Source organism: Echiichthys vipera, assembly GCF_963691815.1.
Source record: "Echiichthys vipera genome assembly, chromosome: 17".
Lineage (NCBI taxonomy): Eukaryota > Metazoa > Chordata > Actinopteri > Perciformes > Trachinidae > Echiichthys > Echiichthys vipera.
This window is the reverse complement of record NC_139842.1, coordinates 23,907,909-23,929,581: the sequence shown is the minus strand read 5'-3', so window position 1 is coordinate 23,929,581 and position 21,673 is coordinate 23,907,909. Positions and strand designations below refer to the sequence as shown.

Below are 21,673 nucleotides of genomic sequence, written 5' to 3'. Positions count from 1 at the left end.
TATTTGTAGTGCAAAAGTAGAACAGACAGGACTACGGATCTTTGACTTGCCTCAGATCCCTGCGTTGAGTACACTATGCTACAATCTACTAGACCATTAAATGATACAAACAACCCAAAAGATAACCCCTTCAAGCCATGCAAATGTGCAGCAATGATATCGACAGAACACCACAAATATCAACTCAAACAATGAAACATCAGTAGAAAAACGAGTGAACACAACAGCAGGATTGTGGTCTGTGTAGTCCGTAGCACACATATTCACAGGGACAAAGTACAAGTCACAAAACAGTAGCTCTGAATGATATGGGACGGGCTAAAATGACATCATCTGTTGAAAGGAAAATGAACCAGTAGTGAATAAAAGCAGACAAAAATGTTCAACTCGTTTACCCGCCTCACAACAAAAGGATTCCAGCGTATTAATGAATACATTTCCTTCCAGTTCAGTTCAACTGTAAATGAGGTCTAGCAGCAAACAGCCATTAGCCCAGTCCTTATTATTATTAGTAGTAGTGTTTTTATCATAACGGACTTCATCACATTGTGTATTGGTTTTCCAGTTATGTGATAAGCTAGGAGGCCTTCAACTGCCTATACTGAATTAGTTTAGAGTCTAAAGTGCAATAAGGTCCTACCCACAACAATTACCCTGTTTCAATCTGAATGAAAAAAAAAAATCATTAAGTAATTATCAAATTCATATTAAGGGAACGCTGTAAAAAGCATATGCAGAAGTCACGCTAGCACCAGCTGAATGAAAAGGAGTCTGCGGTGTGACGTAGTCTTTAAGTAAATCGGTGTCAGATGAGACGCGGGCGGGGGAGACACTTGAGTCTCATCCTTAGAGGGAGTCTTTTAAGGTTTCTGAGAGGCACTAAACAAAGCCATCCCTCCAGCAAAGTGCTTTGGTGTATCTTGTGAACATTTCATATAACTCTCATTATGAAGATAAAGTTTAGAGAAAATGATTCATGTGAGTACAATGAGGAAAACGGACTACAGCGATTAACACACCCTCATGAGTCTTTACATCATTTTGAGGTCCTTCAAATTAAAAACAGAAAAAACGCAAACTCACCTCAAAACACAGCCAAGACGACAAAAAGAAAGCGATGAGAACCAAGGAGATGTACTAACAGCTGAATGGGTTGTGTTCAGTCTACAGTCTAGCTTGTGTGGCTTTATGTCTTCTTCAGCATTTGTATATGTGCTAAAGAATGTAAAATAACTCCTCTCTCGTCTACCACTGAACTGTCATTTTTACTAAACTAGCTCACATTCAATCTTATTGTAGAACATAAAAACATAAGACTAAAAAAAAAAAGAGACTTAAAACAGACCGTAAAAGAAACAGGATCGAGTCCATGATGCTAAAGAGGAAACAAAAGTCACCTTAAAAGGTGACACAGCCTCTTTTCAGGCCATACAACTCCCTCTACACCATCTATTTCTGTTTCTTCACTCTGAATCTAATCAGCAGCAGAGTTTAACACAGTAGGATTTCTCCCCTCTGAGGGCTCCACAGAGAAAAGTAACATTCTCGTACCATTTAGAGCCAGCAGGGGGCAGCAGCAGCATGAAGAATACTCTCTGAGGTGCAGTGATCCAGCGAGAAGGTATTAAGGCAAAGATACGGGGAGTTCAGGTGAAGTCTACTGTAGATCACCTCGTCTTCTCTATGCTTCTTTTCAGCGCGAGTGTACTCCTGCCCGGTTGTCTTATCTGGGATGGTGGCGTGTCAGACCTCTCCTTGCATTGGTGGACTGCCTCTGCTGGGCGAGGAAGGACATGGCCTGGTTAGAGGGACCGAGCCGCTCGCCAGACACTTTCTGATGCAACGCCATCCCCTGAGGAAGAAAAGGAAGAGTGTAGAATCAAGTATGGGTGTGATAAAAACAAACAAAACAATGAGTAGAGTAAGGACTTGTGTCTCGTGCAGATCATCTCTGCCCAGTTCAAATCCTTGTTTTCAGACCTTCACAAAACCAAAAGGTGGTAGAATTGTTTTCAACCACAGAGAAAAAAGGACCCAGGAAACAGCTTTAGGCCTTCTCATGCTTCATGTATTTGCACACTCACTTACCATGTTGTACCATGCAGTGATGATGAGTTTCTCCTCCTGGTCATGTCTGGCTCGGTTCTTCTCATAGTCATGCTGCGCAAAGCAACAGATCATGATGCATTAGTGAGATGTAAAGAGCTACGGTGACCTACTTACTCTTTATGCCAAAATGTTTCGTACCTCCAGGTGCTGGATTTTTCTCTCCTTCTCTGTCAGCTGGTTCTTCAGCGCCTGAACGTCAGGAGTCGCAGGCATCGGCTGCTGTTTGGGATCCAGGGTTTTGATCACCTGCGCACACAAGGGACATTTTAATGACTCCAGACTTATGATGGACAGTAACAAAAATGAATCAAATCCATTCAGCAGAACCAGAGACCAGTTGGTTTTGTTCCATGCATTCTTATTGCACCTACATTACCAATAATTAGGGATCGACCGATTTTTTTTAGGGCCGATGCAGATTTTTTTTCATCAGCATTAGTCGATGACCAATATGGACGGACGATTGTCTTTCCTCAATTTACATCATGAAAATTACTCAGTGATGCTAACAAATGTCACGAGCCTCGATTAAAGAAAAAAAAGGAACATTTATTGAACTTAAAAAAGGCGTCTCCATCAAAACAGAGCTGCCTTTCTGTAAATAATGCTGGAAAAAACTATCAGAGAACACAGCGGCACACATCGGCCGATGCCGTTACACGTAAAAAACACAAATATCAGCCAATAATTTCGGCCGGCGGTATCACTAGGGTGTCTTATGCTGGTAGTGGCTAATCTCTTTGAGCAAATTCTGCAGACAAAGGGGATGTAGAATCCATAAGCAACTAGACAAGATTTGGGTAGTGGAAGAGGTCTGGTCTCCGTGAGTAGTCCGAGTAGTATTGACCAATCATGTTTGACTACTCCATTCCAACTCCATCCTCACGTCTCAAGTTGTTAATCTGACTGTAAACAAGGACTGAGGAGGAGGTCTGCAAGGGCCGATTCCCTATCGAAGCTTCCCAACAACACGTTCAAGCTGTTCAAGCATTCCACATCAGTTAGGTTTACTCTAATAAATCGTTAAACTCATCTTGTTGATGTTGTGGTCCTTGCTAGTGAAATATTAGCCGTTGCCCCCAGAGGCTAAATTGTCATCAGACAGATGCTGATGGGTTCTGAGGTTGGGCGAGGATAATGTAGTCTCAAGAGGTGAGGAGTGGGCTACAGAGGTCTTCAGCCCCAACACACACTGACTCTAGTGACATCACTTGAGGCAAATTATGAGTTTCCAAATTGTTCTCTCTTAAAAGCTGTATACAAATGTATTTCACAGATGCAGCAGTATTCCCCAACACCTGTAAACAGACTGATGTGTGAAATTGGTGGTGTGTACATTAAACCAGTGAAAAAAGAGAAGACTCAGTTTCATTTGCTCCGTTTAGGTGAACTGACCGTTCTCGCCTTCTCCACATAGCGCTTGTATCTGTCCTCCATCTGCTTCATGTCCTCATCCTTCTTCCGCAGGCTCTCCTGAAGCTCATCGATCTTCTTTGCCACTGAGAGGGAATAAAATGAAGAAAGTGTGAAGAGACTGGCACTCCAAGAGACAGCAACTGAAGGAACTAGAGAGCAGGAAATAACTTACTGCTGCCGTCCACTTTAGGCTCTAGGTCATCGATGACCTCTCTTTTCTTTTGGAGATCTGAGTGAGCTTCATGGAGCTTCTCCCTGCAATAATCACGTCATGAGTGTGTGAGTTTACTTTTGTTTGGGACCTTCCTGAATAAATAATCCATAAAGAAGCAGAGCAGTACTTACAAATGCTCCTCGAGCTTCTTCTTTAGTAAGGAGGACTTCAAAGAAGAAGACAAAGGCACATTAAACTCAAAATTAACACAAAAAGCTTTTTAAATAACACACAAACACAAAAAAGTCAAGCTGGCAAAGAGTTAAATCATGGGCCAGTTGGACAGAGGGTGGGCCGTACTTACGATGGCCTGATTTTGGCAGAGTTGATCGATGGGGGCAGGCGCAGAGAGACAGACAGAGAGGGGCAGGCGTTAACAGTGACTCACCACAGCAAACATGGGTTAAAGTCACACACAACATGTATCAAAGTGGAACAAACACTGCAGTCCTCAACAGTCATCTTTTCAATATACTCAATATGCCATGCATCGAGTTGATCAGTTTCAAAAGGGGAAAACATTTCCACATGCACTTTGTGTCTCAGTATGAGGGGAGGGGAGATCTAACAAAAGTGAGCGGAGGAGAAGGAAGAAAGTCTCTCCACTCACATCCTCAGTCTTGCTGTCTTGCTCGTGGAGCGCTTTCTGGAGCTCCTCGATCTGAGAACGCAGCTCTGAGATCTGCTGCTGGTTTAGTCTGGGAAACAAACAAGTACCAGAAGGAAGGTTAGGATCAGAAAGAGCAAAAAAAGATAACAGAGAAAATAAAAAGGTTGAAGAAACAATGTGGAGAGAGTAACAAAGACAAAGGGAAGTCAGTGGTAAAGAAGAAACAATAGGCTATTAAGTTGATACTGTGGGTGGAATGTATGCAAAGTATCCTGTGGATTTCTGTACATCTGCTGCAGGCACTGCTCATCCATTCCCCCAAGTGTGCTGCCTGGCCATTCACTGCTTTGCTCTACTGAGCATGCTCACTCCACTCATCTCCTCCCGTTACTGTTACTGAGGATGCTTCCCACACCCTGAGCCTGGTGTTGCATGGACACACACACACACACACATACACACATACACACACACACACACACACACACACACACACAGTCCACCCACATGTCCACATGCCCACAGGCATGTAAACACACACATACACACACACAGTCAAGGGACAATCTGGCTTTCTGCTGTCTGTCCTCCGGTCCAGCCCACACAGCTCAGTTGAGCACACAGTCCAGAGGGTGAGTTTACATTTAGGCAGATATCACTCCCACCGTCAGCCAAACAAGCAGCCTAATTTCCACGGACACACAATATGGTGGCCTAGAAGGGGAATGATTACTTAACACGACTAAACAAGAACTTGGACTGCATGTTAAGTACACCCCCCCCCCCCACCTGTTCTGAGTTTCCAGGGCGTTCTTGCTGCGCTGAGCCTCCTCCAGCTCAGCCTGCACCTCCACTAGTTTCTGCCTGTATGTCTCCTCCTGGACACACAACATCTTGTTTTCACTCTGTAGACGAACCACTGTCTCCCTGTACGAGGAAAAGGAGAAGAGGCGAGAGGGGGCGAGAGGGGGCGAGAGGGGGGATAGGAGGTGAAGGAAAGTAGGGAAAGACAGTTGAGGACAGACGAACTGGGTCAGAGAGTGGCAGAGGCACGAAAGGCCTGCCGAGCTGGCCGCGCCTTTACCCGACAACGCCCTGGACAAATGTGCGGCCATGTGTTGCTATTTCAGGGGCAAACTGTTCCTCAGGCTTTAGCAGATGAATGTAGGGCACGGTGGGGCCACTGATAGTGACACCAATGTATGTCTGTTACAGCTTCAGAGGGAAAATCTCATTGGTTATGCTTAAATTTGGCGCTACGTACATAGGAACCCCCACACCACGGCTTATACACAAAGAACATACGTACTTGAGCTCAGTAGGCATGATCTCTGCAGCAAGGTTTCCTACTGTGACACTATTGTCACACAAGCCTCCTGCAGAGAGAGAAAGAGAGAGATTAAGTGCCAGCAGGTGACTGAACTACATTTTATCAAATAGCCCAATTTGCATATTTGTTTTAATTTTCAAATCCACAGAACAGCTTTACACGTATTTATGTGTACGATGTTAATTAATGGACAGCCACCAGCATATACTGCTCTAAAATAGTAAATGGTGCTCGTTTAACATGCCATTAAAGAAAAATAGAAAGTTCTACCACAACTGGAAACTTGCTTTTGATTATTTAACCATTTTGCAGTTTAGTAATTTGTTTCTTAATTGAGTGCAATTACAACTCACCAGATCCACTGAGACACCTCTGTTGGACTTGTGCACACCTGAGCTCGTCGTTTGTCTCTCGGAGTGTGTCTCTTTCTGAGATCAGACGCTGAAGAACGAAGCACAAAGTAAGACTTCAGCTTCATTTCAGTCTGCTTTAGTTTGCACCTGAAAAGAATAATTAGGCTAACGGCACCTGTAGATACAAGCTAGTGTGAACCTGCGAATTGTGCAAAAGAACATTTAAGACAAAACGAGTTCAGCACCCAGATAGTTTAATGTTTAAGGTGCACACCAAAAAGTAATGCTCCATTAGGTTTTTTAGACCGGCTGAGGCATGCACATGAAAATGGACTCTGTGTCATTTTACATTTAGATTAAGAGCAGTAACTTGGGGAAATCACATCAATATTACCACGCAGAGCCACGTGTTTCTTCTACCTAGGCTCACACACTTGTTCGAAGTAGTACAAAGTAAATGTACAATTCATGTTAGTACAGTATGTATTTCTTAATTACACCCACGGGTCACGTAGGACATTAATCACTTCTGTCAGATTGCAGAAGGTGTGACAGGATGTGGGAGTCCACTGAAGAATAGTACGATATTTGCCTGGCGACAGTTCCTCCTGCAGGGATTTGCGCCCTGTTCTAGTCACAACAAATGCTGATCCACGCAAGACTGCCATCACTTAAATCAAAACTACATTACTGCATGTTGTCTAGTAATATGACAGGGTATTAGTGTGTGGCCATCATATCAGATGCTCTACCCTAATAAAATAGCACAGTAAAAGCACTTTGTAATTGCTGTGTTCATTCTTTCCCCACCACAATTCAACTTTTATTTCCTGACGATGTTCACCGACTCACTTCTTTCTCCTTCAGCAGTGCGTCATACTTGTCGTGAAGGTTCTTGTACTCAAACTGCCATTTCTCAGCTTTCATGGCTTCTGCTGAGTGTTTGGTGTGAAGCTCATGAGCCTGTAAGTCAGAGAGCATAGCAACAGTCTGCATTGGCAAGAGCTCTCTATAAAAACTGAAACATTTTCCAAACACGTGCACAAACCAGACTGTTTAACATCACTTGGACATCAACACAGGAACAAGTATCATCACCCCCACCCCCTTTTCCACCCACAGCTCGCCTGTCTCTTGTAGGTGTCCAGCTGACTGCGGCCAGCGTTGGCCCTGCGAAGCTCCTCCTCCAGCTCACAGGTGCGTTGCATGTACACGGTGTTGCGCTCCTCCAGGAGGCGCACCTGTCTGCGCAGGTCTCCCAGATCCTCCAGCTTTCTCTTGTACGTTTCCACCAGGGCTTCAAGCTGGTTCACCCGGTCAGACGAGTGCCTGAGGGGGAGGAGAGGACAGTGTGGGAGGCGGTGAGTACCAGCGCAGAATCCTGACTTTTAGTTAAACACAATACATCCGTGTGGATATGTACTTAACTACTGAAAAGCAAAAACTCTGACGCAAGCCAGTGTCAGTGCATGAAATTCATATTATCAACACAGATGTCAGAGAGGAGCTGAATGGACGTCTGTGTGTGGGCAGTGTGGGAGTTGTTTCTGTAAGTGTAAATTGATAATAGATGAACTACTGCACAAGGAAAAGGCTGGTGATGTTCTACATTTTTGAAAACAATGTGTTAGTTTTACTCTCAATACTTTTAAACTTCTTTCTTTCCTCTTTCTGCTAATGAGTATTAACGACACCAAAACAATGTATGTGGGACTGACTGTGAATAAACTACAGTGCCCAGTTCATGGTAATAAAAGGAACATCTGGCCAGGTTCAACAGTAGAAGCACTGAAGTGTTTTTAACAGTTTTTCAACACAGACAATACTCGTAATTCATTATGGGTGTGCTCTTTTCAGTCGAGTTATTGATGTTAACAAAAATTTAGAATATCACCAAATATATCCTTTAAAAGAGACACACTGACTTGTCTCATTAAATGATTGGTTGATTTAAATTATATAGTAGGCCAGGGCTCCCCACTAACTTTTTCACTAGGAGCACTGTGGCCCCCAACAGGACATTCCAGGCGCAGCCAGAAATTTAAAAGGGGGCACAATGTGCTGCTTTAACATGCAGTTTTGAAGATGAAACATAGAAGGTAAACTGACAGTAATCGCTGTCATTACAGTACAATATTTAAAATATATACCATACATTCAGAATAAGGGGTATGACGAGACGATACATGATGTTAAGTCCACAAGATGCAAAGAGATTTTAACACCATTTTAAAATGTCAGTATTTTCTTTACAGTTTACACCCACTGTATTTGTCTTCCCTTGTTTGACATTACACACTACTACAAAAGCTACAAAGCAGAGAACACACAACGCTCAGTGTCCATGTGATTCAATGCCCACCATGTGTGACTTTCTGCAGTACAAACTTAGTTTAGCTTGTAAGAAAGGCCCACACTGTTTTCCATAATCAATTCAACTTGATTGGGTAGGAAGTAAGAATGCTAGTCTGGTTTCACCTGAGAATGTCCATCTCGTCTTTGAGGGCCTGGGCCTCCTGTGCCAGGCTGGTCAGCTCTTCGTTACGTTGCTGCAGATCGTTCACCTCTCGCTCTAGTATCTCTCCCCGCACACGCATGTCATCTCTGCTGTTCTCCAGTCTGTAACATAGATTACACCAGAGCAGTGGTTTGTGTGACCGAGGAAACTGAATGGACTCATTGTTAGATACTAAATGCAGCATGTGACTCAGCAAAAGCATTTTATTTGTACGCGCACATGATGATAACTTTAGAATGTTGAAAAAGTCTAAAGCTACATTTTCTAAAAGTTAAGCAACCTATGCAAATGTAAAACTGTTTATTATGTAAAAGCCTGATGAGTGTTTGCTTATGCCTTAAATACCAGAGAGAAACCCTGGACTATCTTCCTCAGTAACTCTATGTGTGTGTACTGTTTGTACCTGTAGTTCTCCTCCTGAAGCTGCTCCATCTGACTCTGTAGCAGCAGCAACTTCTTGCCAGTGATGGCAGTGGTGGAGGCATCCAGAGAATCAAAGCGGCCCAGCTTCTCCTTCAGGGAGCGTGTCTCTGCCTGGAGGGAGGACTTTTCCTCCAGAGCTACCGACAACTGTGGCGGAGGAAAGAGGCACAGAGGACTTGCATTGTAAAAACAGGTGTAAAGAGTGTGAGGTTAGGTAATGGACTGATGAGAGAGAAGTGATGAGGATGCACAAAGTGAATTATCTACAGCTGTACAAAGGGAGGGGAAATGGGAAGATCCTTAACACGGATGTAAAGAATAACAACATCAAGAATGCCAACAGGAGCAATCGACATCTTTCTGAAAATAAACATGAGGAAGCCCAAGTACTGGCCCGCAACAGTACCACAGAAGAAAATCAAAGAATAACAGTGACAAACTCATCACTTTTCATGCTCAGAGGATCTCAAACGCATGCTTTCTTCTCTTTTCACATGCTCAGTAGTCAAAAGCTGGTTAGTCAGCTGGTTTGCAATGGTCTCAGGCAGATGGAACTTTCTCAGTAGTAAGTTGTTAGCATTACCCTCAGGGTCAAAAGCAGATTCTCATGATATGGACCTTTTTTTGAAAGATGTAAACATAAACAAGAGGTCTATAAACAGATGAATATAGACCTTTTCAACCGAATTCCATTGCTAGGCAACAGCCTTGGTCCTTGTTAACGTCCTTTCAGCTGATTTCATTCACATTCACTGCAACAGGAAATAAACTAGGACTGTTTTGGAATGTTTATGTTTACATCTTTGAAAAGGTCTGTGCACAGCTCATTGAGGACCATTAAAACATAAATTATGCTGATTTAAATCCAGCTCTGTGTCTTGGCAGTGATGTAAGTGTGTGCAGATAAACAGTGTTTGGCTTCCATCTGTGGCCACAGCGCACGGAGTTTAGAGGTCTGCTTAAATCAGCTGGATGACGCGTCAATCCGTGGATTTCAGTGGACCTCCGCTGCTTCACTCCATGTGGATTTCTTCCACAGTGGGAAGCCAAATACTGTTCATTTGCATTAGAGACTGACACGGCAGTGGATTTTCACGCGGGAGTCCCATGACCCACGGAAATTGTCAGTCTCTTATCTGCATACACTCGCCACACTGCCATTACAGAGCTGGATTTAAATCAGCAAAGACATCCTTTTAATAATATTGGTTATGCTGTTGTAGTTCGGAGAGGAGAAATGCTGTAATTGTGTTTGAGTCAGGTTGAACTGATGTTGGGGTTAGACAAGCCAGCATTCCAATATTACAAGAGGGGAGTGTATACATACCTGCTGGACATCTTTCCAGTTTGAATACAGCCAAACCCTACACTGAACTTTAAGGACAGATTGCATGCTTTAGCACAGGGCCAGTAACAGTAAATAGCTTTCAAAACAACTCAAATGACTAATCCCTAATGCGTGGGCTAAGTAAGTAAACAAACAGGTGGGCTGAGAGCAGTACAAATTATTGTTGGCTACTGCTACACCCCAAGGCAATGTGTCAGTTTTATCTTGATGTTATGCAACTATTGACTGAAATGTGTCTTTAAAATACACAAAATGAGTCCCCTCTCTGTCAGCGGTGCAAAAAGAAGCCATGGAAACACAAACAAAGTCTCGGGCAGGCTAACCAATAAGCGCCAGAGCACAAAAGGAGCAGGCACACACATTCAACAACATGCTGCACCCACAGAACAGCAAAACTAGGTCTCAAAAGGATCTGAGAGTCGGGTACATGTAAGGAATGGGTTTATATCACTCCCAAGCCACAAATTAGCCTGCCTTTTGCGCTAATGCCAACAGCTCTGTTAGACAAATGGAAGATAAAACAAACCCAAACACCCGCATACCATCTTAAAGTTAGAATCCTTAAGACTTTCACGGAACCAAACCCTGTTTTGATACAATTTAAGATCAGCAGTTTTTTTTTTAGCAAAAACCATTTAATGTATTCATATTGAGTTATTATTTAGAGGTCGTCTTAAGTCTGACGTAACACCCTTTCAAAATACGATTATCGGGTCCAAACAGTCCGTTGGAACAAAACAACGGCTGAACATTTAAACAATTGGGATCAATTGTTTTCGTCAGTTAGAATTCTTGTTCATTGATAAGAAAGAGGTAAAATGACAATTATGTTTTTTTTTTTTTAAAACTAAGATCTGTTCAAACAACGGGGAACACGGCACTGTGGTGTTGTAGAAATATGAGGCTTGACCCGGAAATCATATTTTGAAAGGGTGTAACGTCAGGTCTTAACAGCCCAATTGGGTGGAAAACAACGGCATGAAATCAGATTGTGGTTGCTCAAATTATGATGTAAAAAGCCCAATCATTGACTAATTCTTAGTTTGGCTGCACTGTAAACAGATACACCAGTTGCTTACTATTGTTACTCTATAGTATTAAATAACACTGGATGTAGCCAGTATCAGTAACGGTGCATGTCGCCAAAACAGGTCTCAGATCTTAAGGATGCTAATTTTTAAAGGTCTCGAAATGTACACCAAGTAATGCGTCGACCCCATTTGGTGTACCAACCTGATGTTCCAGGTCTCGACAGCGCTGGCTCAGGTCCTCTTTCTCGTCTGCCTCCTCACTTAGAAAATAATACTTCCTGGACTGCAAAAATAGAACCAAAAGAACATGGAGACAGATTAGATGTAATACTAGTTACAGTAGGAGGGAGTAAACATTAATGAAAAGGTGAGGCAAAACACAAAAGACGAATGTAACAGATCCGCTGAGTGAAGAAAAAAAAGAGGGGGAATGAAAGTGCTGTGGGTTTCACCTGGTAGTCAAAGTCCCCATAGGTCTCTGGGCTTCCTGGTTCCGATGAAGGCTCTCTTGATAAAAGCTACAACAAAGCAGTCATACCAAAGTCAATGAAAAGATCAAATAACAGTGAATATACCTGCCCCTTAATTTAGTTTTATAAGTTTTATGAATAACTTTGTTTGGTAAAACCTGGAACAGGTTTCCCCCCCAACGTTCAACATTTCCAGCCCGATGTGTGCCAATGAAACACTAAACCTAGTCTTGAAATATCTCAGAGTAGGGTTTCTGGGACTCTGCATGCTTATCTGTATTTCTTTGATTGTGCATTAACCGTGACTAAGAGCTGGGATTAATGTAAAGTAGAGAGAACCAAGAGGATAAGCGCTGGGCTCACTCACCTCCTGAATAGCTGTCATCACAACGTGCTGGACAGATTCCTCAAGTGTCATTATCTGCTGGATTTGTTCTGTGTTTAGGAGAAGACAACAGAGAGCTGTGAAGGTGCAGCCAAATGCAGATTAACACAAATACTCTCAAAAACCAAACCAGCACCGCATCTATCAGTATTTTAAGAGAACCGGTGCTCATCAGGCTGATGTTTAAATAACAAATGATCGGGTTTTCTACTGAATTGTAATTTGTCAAATGGTCTTTAATGTGGAGGAAAATCATGTGATAAATTCATCAACTTGTGATGATCGGGCCATGACTGATATAAAGCGAGAACCATGTGATTTGACTTTTAGTTAATCCTGGGTGTTATTTTCACAGATGGCTGCATCTACTCGTTTTTCCCCTTTTATAGCACCCTCTTTACCTTGTTTCTTCTCACAGCTGACAGCACAGCCCAATACGAGCTGTACCAGCTTGCCCAGTTCAGTGACATCTCCCATCTCTCCTAGAAGGTTCACGTCTGGCAAGTGCTCATCTGTTACCTGGTGTCCGAGCACCTGTTCATGGAGAGTAAAATGAGTGTTTAGGATGGAGTTTTGAGAGGGTTTAACGGTGTACTAGAAGTTAGTCAAAATAATACAGTCTTCTTACATCATGATAATATTCCAACACGCTCTTAAGAATCTTTTTCAAGTTGCTGACCTGAAAGAACAAAAATAAATTGGAGTTACCATCTTTACAAGACGTAAAAGAATGAGACTTTTTGTTGGTCATTCTACAGTAGGTTGCCATAGGGTGCGATATCCAACTGTTTCACAAATTACCTTGAGGCGCCAGTTGGCCCCACTCTCCTCCTTGATCCTGCCTAGCCATGTCTCATTAAACCAAGAGGGGTCTCTGTTAATGAGAGCACAAGAGAGGTCCAGTGACAACGCATCTCTGAACAAGATTCACACAAGACCCCGGGGCAGTGAGGCCCTGAGCCTCTGCTCTGTTAAGAACAATAACATTTGAGTAGAACAGTCACATGTCACTTGTGGGAATAGTGCTCTACATGCTTTGATTCAAAAATAGTTATGTTGTCTATTTATCTGTGTGGGTGTGAGCACATGTTTCATCACAAGCTACAAAGGTCACCAGGCCTAAACAGATTGGTTTGCACAAAAATAACACCTATGTTAACATTTTGCATAGATAATGGCAGGATTCTGCAATCCAAAAGGGAAATTTAGTGCAAACCACAGATAAGCAAATCTCAGTGAGTAGGCTCTGACTGAATTTCTACCAGCTGTTTCCCCTGTGCTCATGCTGTGCACTTAGATCATCAAAACAACTATAAATACTTTAACTAATAATACACATGAGCTAAGGTTGTCTATAAGTATTGATACTTTTCAATACCACATTTCAAAAATGGTGTAATATCCACAACAACAGGAAATAAAATTAACTGTGTTGGTATGTGTTCAGTGACATCTTCTGTACCGTGTGCAGGTTGTTAATAAAAAAAGAAAAGAAAAAGATGATCCTATCTTGTGTGCCAGGGACTAACATGAGTCCTTACATTCTGTGCAGCACATGTGCAATGGCCACTCCACTTGTTAGGTCCTGCTTGCTGTTGCATGATGGCACCTGAAACGTCTGTAACTGAGAAGAAAAACATTAAAGATTATTGGGGTACCCTTTGATAAAAGCATATACATTTGATGCAGAGCCATATTTTATTAAACTATCAAAAATGTAACTAGACAGACAGATACAGGAATGTGTGGGTTTAATCTAGACTCCACGAGCATAAACTCCTCTGGTTGTTGTTATTTTGAGTAGAGCTGACTTCATTAATGGTGACTTGGTACCTGCAGTAAAAAACATTTAATTTAATTCAATTTTATTTATAGTGCCAAATCATAACAGAAGTTATCTCAGGACACTTTACAGAGTAGGTATAGACCACACTCTATGACTTATTTATGATTTACAGAGACCCAAAATGAGAGTTCTCATACCCCAGTTAACAGATATTACAGAACTGTGAGAGAATGCAGGACAATAACAGGAGTTGTTTAAACCCATTCAGTCTTCCTTAATATCACCTATATGACAGATACCAAGTTATAGTGGACTAGAAAGCTATAAATATGAGTTGGTGTCCTAATTGAGTCGTGCCAAACAAACAGGTGGGTTTCCCCTGGTCTTGAGAAGTTAACCTTGTTGGACGACCTCCCATTACTCTCTCAGTTTACACTAAGCACTTTGGGTTTGTCGTTGTGGCAGTCAACTGTGGTGACACCGCAGTGTGTTTGCTACAGATAACAAGCGAAAACCGACAAAGAGCAAACTTCCTATGTGTTTACCTAGCTAGTTAGCTTGAGTGGCTAGCGGTAGTTAGCAAAACACACACAACTTTTAGAGCTGCCAACCGCTTACACGTTAACCTATTTGGTCAATATAGCAGCTATTAATCGATTAACCGATGCCTTCACTCACAAAAGCAACGGCATATCTCCCCCTGCACTGCCAACACCTGCTGTCACCTGTTAGCAGGCGCTTAGCCTCGCTAGGACACCTCGCTAACATCCAACTTACCCAGGTTAACAGTGAATCACACAGCTCTGCTTTATCCACACTCATGGTGCCGTGCCCAGTGAAACCCACAGCAGCTTACAGAGAGGCGACGGCTTTGGCTCTTAAGACTGTTTTCTCCCCCGAACTTTGTTACTCACTCCTTACACTTTCCACGTCAGTCATTGTCCAGCCATGGCCTCCTGCTGCTCTACCCCTTCGCGTTTCAGCCCCTGTTATCCAAGCGAGCTTCCGTATTAAGAGCGTTCCCATAGAAACGGATTATGTCGCGGGTCAGCTTGTCTGGTCATGGCAAATCATAATGATGATAATAATAGCCTGCTGTCTTCTTAAGCTCCTCTAATCACGTTAGCTTAAACACTGGTGTATGAAATGGTGTCGTGAATTGTCATTTATGTGCCATCATTTAACCGGGGAACCCTGGTGAATGAAACATCTCTTTGAGTGAGTGTTCTAGCCAAGATAGACTATAACACGGAGTTTCAGAAAACATAAAACAGAGACAACAAATGGGCCTAAATCAAAATGTATATTAAGATCTGAATTAGAGACAATAGAAAAGCAGGAATGCACAATATTTCTGACTCTAACATCCACCTAAATGCCAACTTAAAGTGACCCCAAAGCATCAAAAACCATAGCCTAAACATAATAAAGACCAATCCAAAACAATGGGGAAGACCAGGGTGGGTTGTCACACTTTTTACCCGATTAATCGATTACTGCACTAAAGGGTTGAAATGGTTATCCCTTTCAGAATCAGAATCAGAAATACTTTAATAATCCCTGGGGGAAATGATTTAATTATTTTTTGTTGTAGCCTATTCCTCAAAGCACCACTGGATGGCTCTAATCGACAACCAGCCATAGAGAGCAACTACATGCGCGACTGGTTGCCCCAAAGCTCACACTGCCCATGACAGGTGCTTTGGAAAACCTGTGTAATAAGACATGTTCTCTGATGTGCCAAAATGTGAGTTTTAAAACAGAAGGGACAACATAAATCAATCCTTTAGTCCTATTGGCATTTATAAAAAACAATTTAACATTTGATTAATATTTGACACCTTCTGTTTCACAATAGGTTATGTATGTTGCTATGTTATATGGGCTGTCCTGAGCATTATCCATAGACCTCCAGAACAGGAATTAACTGACCAGGTCACAGTGGTCTGTGATTTACAGTTGATAAAAAAAATGCAGCAGGTTTCTGTCAAAAGCCTCGCTCTCATAATATTAACGTGATGTCACACACGTACTCCCTTTCCTCGCTAATGTGCATTGCTCCCTGTTCACACGTCTCCTTCCTGCGTTCTTTGTCTGTCACAAATCAAACTGCAGTGACCAATCACAGCGAAACACTGCCCACTGCTTCCTGTTTACTCTGGCAAACACAGCCAGTGTACCAAGCCCACTGTGCCTTTTGAACACCTGCATGGGATGAAATATTTGCTACACTTCCATCCAAAACCAGTTTGGTCACAACACCGCCTTACATCTGGCTTAACCATATTTGTCTGGTCAGAGTTCCTGTTTTTCTCCTTGGTTTCCTAGCCAGAGAAGTGCACGTTTTCCCTTTCCCCTCCTATAAAAACGCCTCAGTTATCTCTTGATTGATGACTTAAACTTTGATTATGTATTTTTATAATTCACTAGTGTTTTTATGTGTTTGTACTTGGCCCACAGCATGTTTTTAATTGAGGTTAAATAATTATCCCCAGTCCTATGGCAATTGTTTTCTGACAGATGTAAATGTTTGCTTCAGGATGGGGGGGATCTAGATTTCAGTAACCCAGGAGTGGATTAAGACACCTGGGAGGAAGTGAGGTTCATGACTTGTTGGGGGCTCAGCGGGGAGGTTAGTCACTGGCTGAGGGATAGGTCAGGGCTGACTAATGCTTGAGTGGCAGGAGGTGTGGTATAGGGGATCTGGCGAGGCAAGGCTCGAGCGGAGGCTGACTATTTTTGGCCAGCTCCTCTTCCTCCACGCTAATTCCTCTTTTCACCCGTTCTCTCTTTCCTTATTCCCCAGATGTGTTTCCTTCCTGAAAGTCAAAAGGCTTTACTTCTCCTCTTTTCCAGCCCCACACTGACGCACTTGCATCCCTCTGGGGGGAACTGGAAGGGTGGAGGTGGGAGGGCCAGCAGCTAAGATTGAGTAATTATTCCTTTTTTTGAGCTTGCGGTTTTCTTGTTTGGAAAAAAAATATATAGTTCCTTTTTTTTTTTTAATTCTTTGAGTGCAAAGCGCAAACTATCAACTGCATTCTACACCCTGCAAGGTCACATAGTTTTGTGAAATTCTTCTGAATAGTCGACAGAAAGTTTTAAATATTAGCTTTTATTCTCTCAAAGATGTGATTTGCGTTTTGTTCCTTCACTCGGATGTTTGTGCAGAATGATGCATTTGTACTGTTTTTCACCTTCATCTGCTGAAGGAGGAACGTTTCTCTGTGCTCACTGTGATTTCCCAGGTTAACACGTTTATAAGCTTGATCTTATGACATCACACCTACTGCATTCCTCATTTTTAGGCATTATTTATTAAGACTTTAACTCTGTCAGTTTGTCTGCTTCATTAGGGGTGTTGTGTGTGGGTGTGGTGTAGTTTGATTAGATTAGATTGACAGCAACCACACAGCTCACTGACTGGCATCAGTTTCTAATTCAAATTTTGAATTAGAAGAGTGAGAGAAAAACAGAAATACAGAAAACCAATACATTTGAAAATGTAAAACAACTACAACTCTTCTTCCTTTGGCAGAAAATAGCAGACATGTGACTCAAGTCCCAGGTGTTTTTTTCTTGGACATGTCAAGTTAAGGTTAGTCATTGGTTATGTAATGTTAAGTCACTTACCTACAGTATCCTGTCTATATAAAAAGGAAAAAACAAGGCTAGACCTGTTTAATAGTATTATTGGCCAATGATCTGACCTGTTCAAAAAGTATGACATAATTTGTATTATAATTATTTATATTCAGTTAAATAAATGTAGGCCGTATCAAACAAAACAAACCTTATGGGCTACATTTATTTCTGAATTTCTGAATCAAAAACATATTCAACATCACTTTTAAACTGTGAATTCTAACAGCCAGACTACAACATAATCAAACGAAAACCTTGCCAATGTTTTATTCTGGCAGTTAGGTTGAATAGTGACATCGATGGTTATTTGGCTAACATAAGCTAGCTACAGAGTTGTGAGGGAACAGATTATATCAGGCTAATGTTAGCTAGCTACAGAGTTGTGAGGGAACAGATTATATCAGGCTTATGTTAGCTAGCTACAGAGTTGTGAGGGAACATATTATATCAGGCTACTGTGATTTTAGATAGCTATGGAGTTGTGAGGTAACATATTATATCAGGTTAATGTTAGCTAGCTATGGAGTTGTGAGGTATTATATCAGGCTAATGTTAGCTAGCTATGGAGTTGTAAGGGAACAGATTGTACCTGGCTAATGTTGGCAAACATCAGCTCTTAGACACTGGGCAATGTTAGATACATGTGATATGTTTAATATATTTAATCTGAGTCCAAGTTGAGTTTCATGTCTTTTATTTTCTGCCAACTCAAGTTGCAATTCTTCAAAACAGTGACTTGAGTTGATCGAAGTCCAATTCATCAAGTTTTAAGTCCACATCTCTAGAAATAGTGTGTCCATGTTGGATCTCAACACTTATACTAAGAAGCTGATTGAGAAAATACGTTTTCAGGACCTTTAAGAATTGTTATGGAATTATTTATGTCCTAAAACATACTTATGTCCTAAGTATCTCCACCAGGACCTTACTTTTGTAATTAATGTCCTCATTTTTTCGGTTATGCCCTGTGATAGACCCGCCTCACGCCCGATGTCAGCTGGGATCGGCTCCAGCCCCCCACGACCCCGATAGGGACAAGCGGTTGAAGATGGATGAATGCATGGATTTTCAGGTTATAATTCAGCCATGGAAGTCAACAACAAATTGTGATAACCTTATGCCTCAAGGTTCCCCACATGCCTACATGTGAAGAGACAAAGCAATGCTGCACCTTTAAATGAAAGAATGTCAACGATGTGCGGCTGTGCCCAGGCATTTGGATCTGGAATGTGTTGGAAAGCTGGCAGTGGTCTATTTTCCCCTACAGCTTTCCCAGGTGTTACAGGGAAAGGAAAACAACAAAACCACGAAACAAAGAAGGACAGAAAAAGAGGGCGTGGGGCTGTAGTTGAAAAACACCCATGAGTGTGATCAGAAAGCCCCTTTCTAGACATGAGGTCACCCGGGTTGGTACTGTCAGGACATGTAAAATAGAAATTTATGGCCCTCTCAGCTGTCTCCTCGTTCACACAGTTTTATGTCTTTGGAAGGGGCAGCTAGGCTAGTCAGTAATAATCACCTGTGGAACCTGGCAGGGAGTGTTCATTTGAAATACATGCACATGAATACAGACAGGCTGTTGATCCATAGAAGGGCTGTCTGCCTTTAAAAACCAGTTCTGAAATCTCAGTACGTGTTGAACACATTTTACCAACACGACAGAATATACAGCCAGTTAGCTCAGCTCCTCTCCGGTGACTCAGTGGTTGTTGTGTCTGAGCCACTTAAAAAACAGCAAACTTTTACTCATGTTGTGTAACCGGCACTAAATGACACTCATATTTATTGATCTACAGTAGGTGACTCATGGTAACAGCAGAAGCTGCAGCAAACCCCACTCTTCTGTTCTTTTCGTGCTTGACCCACTATAACATCAAACCAGAGGTGGTGGAGGAGGAGGGATCAGCTGTTATGACTCTATCCATCGTTGTCAGCTGTAAAACAGGTATTTTCTGCTTGCTTTGACTCTCACTGCACAATTAAGTTTTGATTTACTTCTTGTTTGCGTTTTTTGATAAGTCCCTACCTCAGTTTCTGCCTCTCTCTCTTTGTCTCGCTTTCTGTTTCGATGCCTCACCCTCTCTCTTTCTCTCTCTCTCTCTCTCACACACAAACAGGCAGCACATGGCCAGCGCGAGTGAGTCACAGTGGTCTGTTAACAAGTGCCTCTTCTCAGGGAGAGTCCCTCCATGTGTCCGTGTGATTAGGGCCAATCCCCTTGAGTGTATCAGGTGCACTACTCCTCCGGGCAACGTGAGACTTGTCGGTTCCATTGTGTTGGTTTAATGAAACCCAACAGCAGTAGTAGTTTCATCGTCTTTTGTTGGTTTGGTACAGTTTTCACATGACACTTGTGCATCTAAAAATAGAAACATTGAAGCGTATTCTATGAGACATTGGGACTCTGCTACTTGGATCTCTCTCTGACACAGGCTCACACAGTATACACAGAGGGTCGACCTGCCCAGAAGCAAGCAGCACTGGGCCATCGACATGCAATACACACTATGACTGCAGAGTGATGACTGGAAGTTGAAAAAGGTATAATGATTTTCACTGTACTTACTTTTTCAAAAATACCAAAATAGTTTCCTACACAGATTACTAATAATTTTACACACATTTAAAAACACAGTATATTGACCGTGGTTATAGCTATTAAACAACAAGATTCTACAACAAGAGTAAATGCTAGCATGAGTATGCAAACATGCACACAAATCTGCCTACACAATGTTAGCCAGCATTTGCACAAAGAACAGCAGAGGTTGATGGGAATGTCAGTAGTTGTGCATGTAATTTGTAAATTTTGATGAATGCATCCAGTAGCTGTCGAGACATTTCACCCAAAGCCACAAATGTGAACCTTATGGAAGTTCTATAAGAAAAGTCAGAGGGTCAATAAAATTGTAGTCTCTCTTCAGTGCAGGTATAAAGCCTGACACCAGCCAGATGGGGTTCATGCTCCGGGTGCCAGACCCCTTCCACTATCTGCTTTGCAAGGGCAACATTGGGGCGGACCATGGCCCTGTGAGGCCCCTGGGCACATGTCTTTGGAGGCCCAATCCCCTAACAGCGTTGCACTTTTTGCTCAAGTTGAAACATTTCAACTCACACAGAGACAAGTTGCATCTTGATTATTGCTGCGTTTGGCCTCATATTTATTCTCCACAACACCACTTTGCAGCAGGGGTTAAATAACCATCTGCTGAATGATTGTTGCCTGTGCAGTATGTGAGGTTGTCTTCAGACAATTTTCTAGCCTCTACCAGGGAACATGGGCAGCTAGCTAAAATCCTAGCTCGCTGACTTGTTGGTTAATATTGTATCATGTCACAGCATATTGTAGCATGCTATCTGTGGCTCAGTTGTACAGCACTTTACCCTCCAAAAGGCTCTCATCTTAAGCATGCACATATGTACCAAGGGGCCCAGGAGTTACACGCAATGTTTGCACCGAGGGACCTAGGTAAACCTTCTGGCTTGCGCTGTGCACATTAAGGGTTTTGGAGTTCAGCTTCCATCAGAGGTCTTGGGTCACACAATGCACGCAGCCTGAGGCTTGGAGGCCTCCTGGCAGTTTAAACAGCCAAAAATGTTTTTCCCCCTATACCAGAGTATTTACTTGTGCAGCCATACTGTAGCCCTGGAGTGTGGTCTGACAATGCAAGACTATAAAAAGTCATCCTCTTGGAATCATGATTGTCTTTAGTAAATTTTGTGCCAACTCATATCATAATTGCCCAGGTATTACACTAAAACCCCCAAATATCAACCTGCTGTTGGCGCTAGAATCAAAGTCACAATTGGATTTATCCTCTGGGGACCATGAATGCATATGCCAAATGTCAAGGTAACTCATCCAGCAGCTGATGAGATATTTAAGGCTGTACCAGAGCGGTGGATCTACCAAACGACAGATAGATCGGCAACTCCAGCCACAGACCTAGCATGGCTAAAGAGAAATGACATGACATTGTTATTTACTGTGTCACTGTAATAAACGTGTGATGTTTTTGAACACAGAGGGGTTAC

At 42.4% G+C, this 21,673-nt stretch overlaps 1 protein-coding gene across 1 annotated transcript; it reads right to left on the bottom strand.

Moving 5' to 3' along the window:
• hook2 (hook microtubule-tethering protein 2) lies at positions 1–14,910 on the bottom strand. The gene is made up of 22 exons (XM_083931860.1): positions 14,771–14,910; positions 13,749–13,831; positions 13,009–13,081; positions 12,836–12,886; positions 12,609–12,741; positions 12,190–12,257; positions 11,805–11,870; positions 11,555–11,635; positions 8,954–9,120; positions 8,511–8,651; positions 7,160–7,361; positions 6,885–6,995; positions 6,033–6,120; positions 5,659–5,725; positions 5,139–5,276; positions 4,350–4,437; positions 3,871–3,905; positions 3,698–3,780; positions 3,505–3,608; positions 2,248–2,355; positions 2,089–2,160; positions 1–1,852 (listed from the first exon to the last, which is right to left on the bottom strand). Exons 1-22 carry the CDS (start codon positions 14,813–14,815, stop codon positions 1,724–1,726), a joined length of 2,133 nt encoding a protein of 710 aa, XP_083787986.1. The 5' UTR covers positions 14,816–14,910; the 3' UTR covers positions 1–1,723.
• Positions 14,911–21,673: the final 6,763 nt, after the last annotated feature.

What these genes read in the sequence shown, in the direction of transcription:
- hook2 (XM_083931860.1), bottom strand. Translation starts at nt 14,815, where the DNA reads ATGAGTGTGGATAAAGCAGAGCTGTGTGATTCACTGTTAACCTGG. An exon ending in TGATGACAGCTATTCAGGAG is followed by an intron (nt 11,871 to 12,189) that starts GTGAGTGAGCCC and finishes GCTTTGTTGTAG; the next exon opens with CTTTTATCAAGAGAGCCTTC. An exon ending in CACTGCTGAAGGAGAAAGAA is followed by an intron (nt 6,121 to 6,884) that starts GTGAGTCGGTGA and finishes TTCGTTCTTCAG; the next exon opens with CGTCTGATCTCAGAAAGAGA.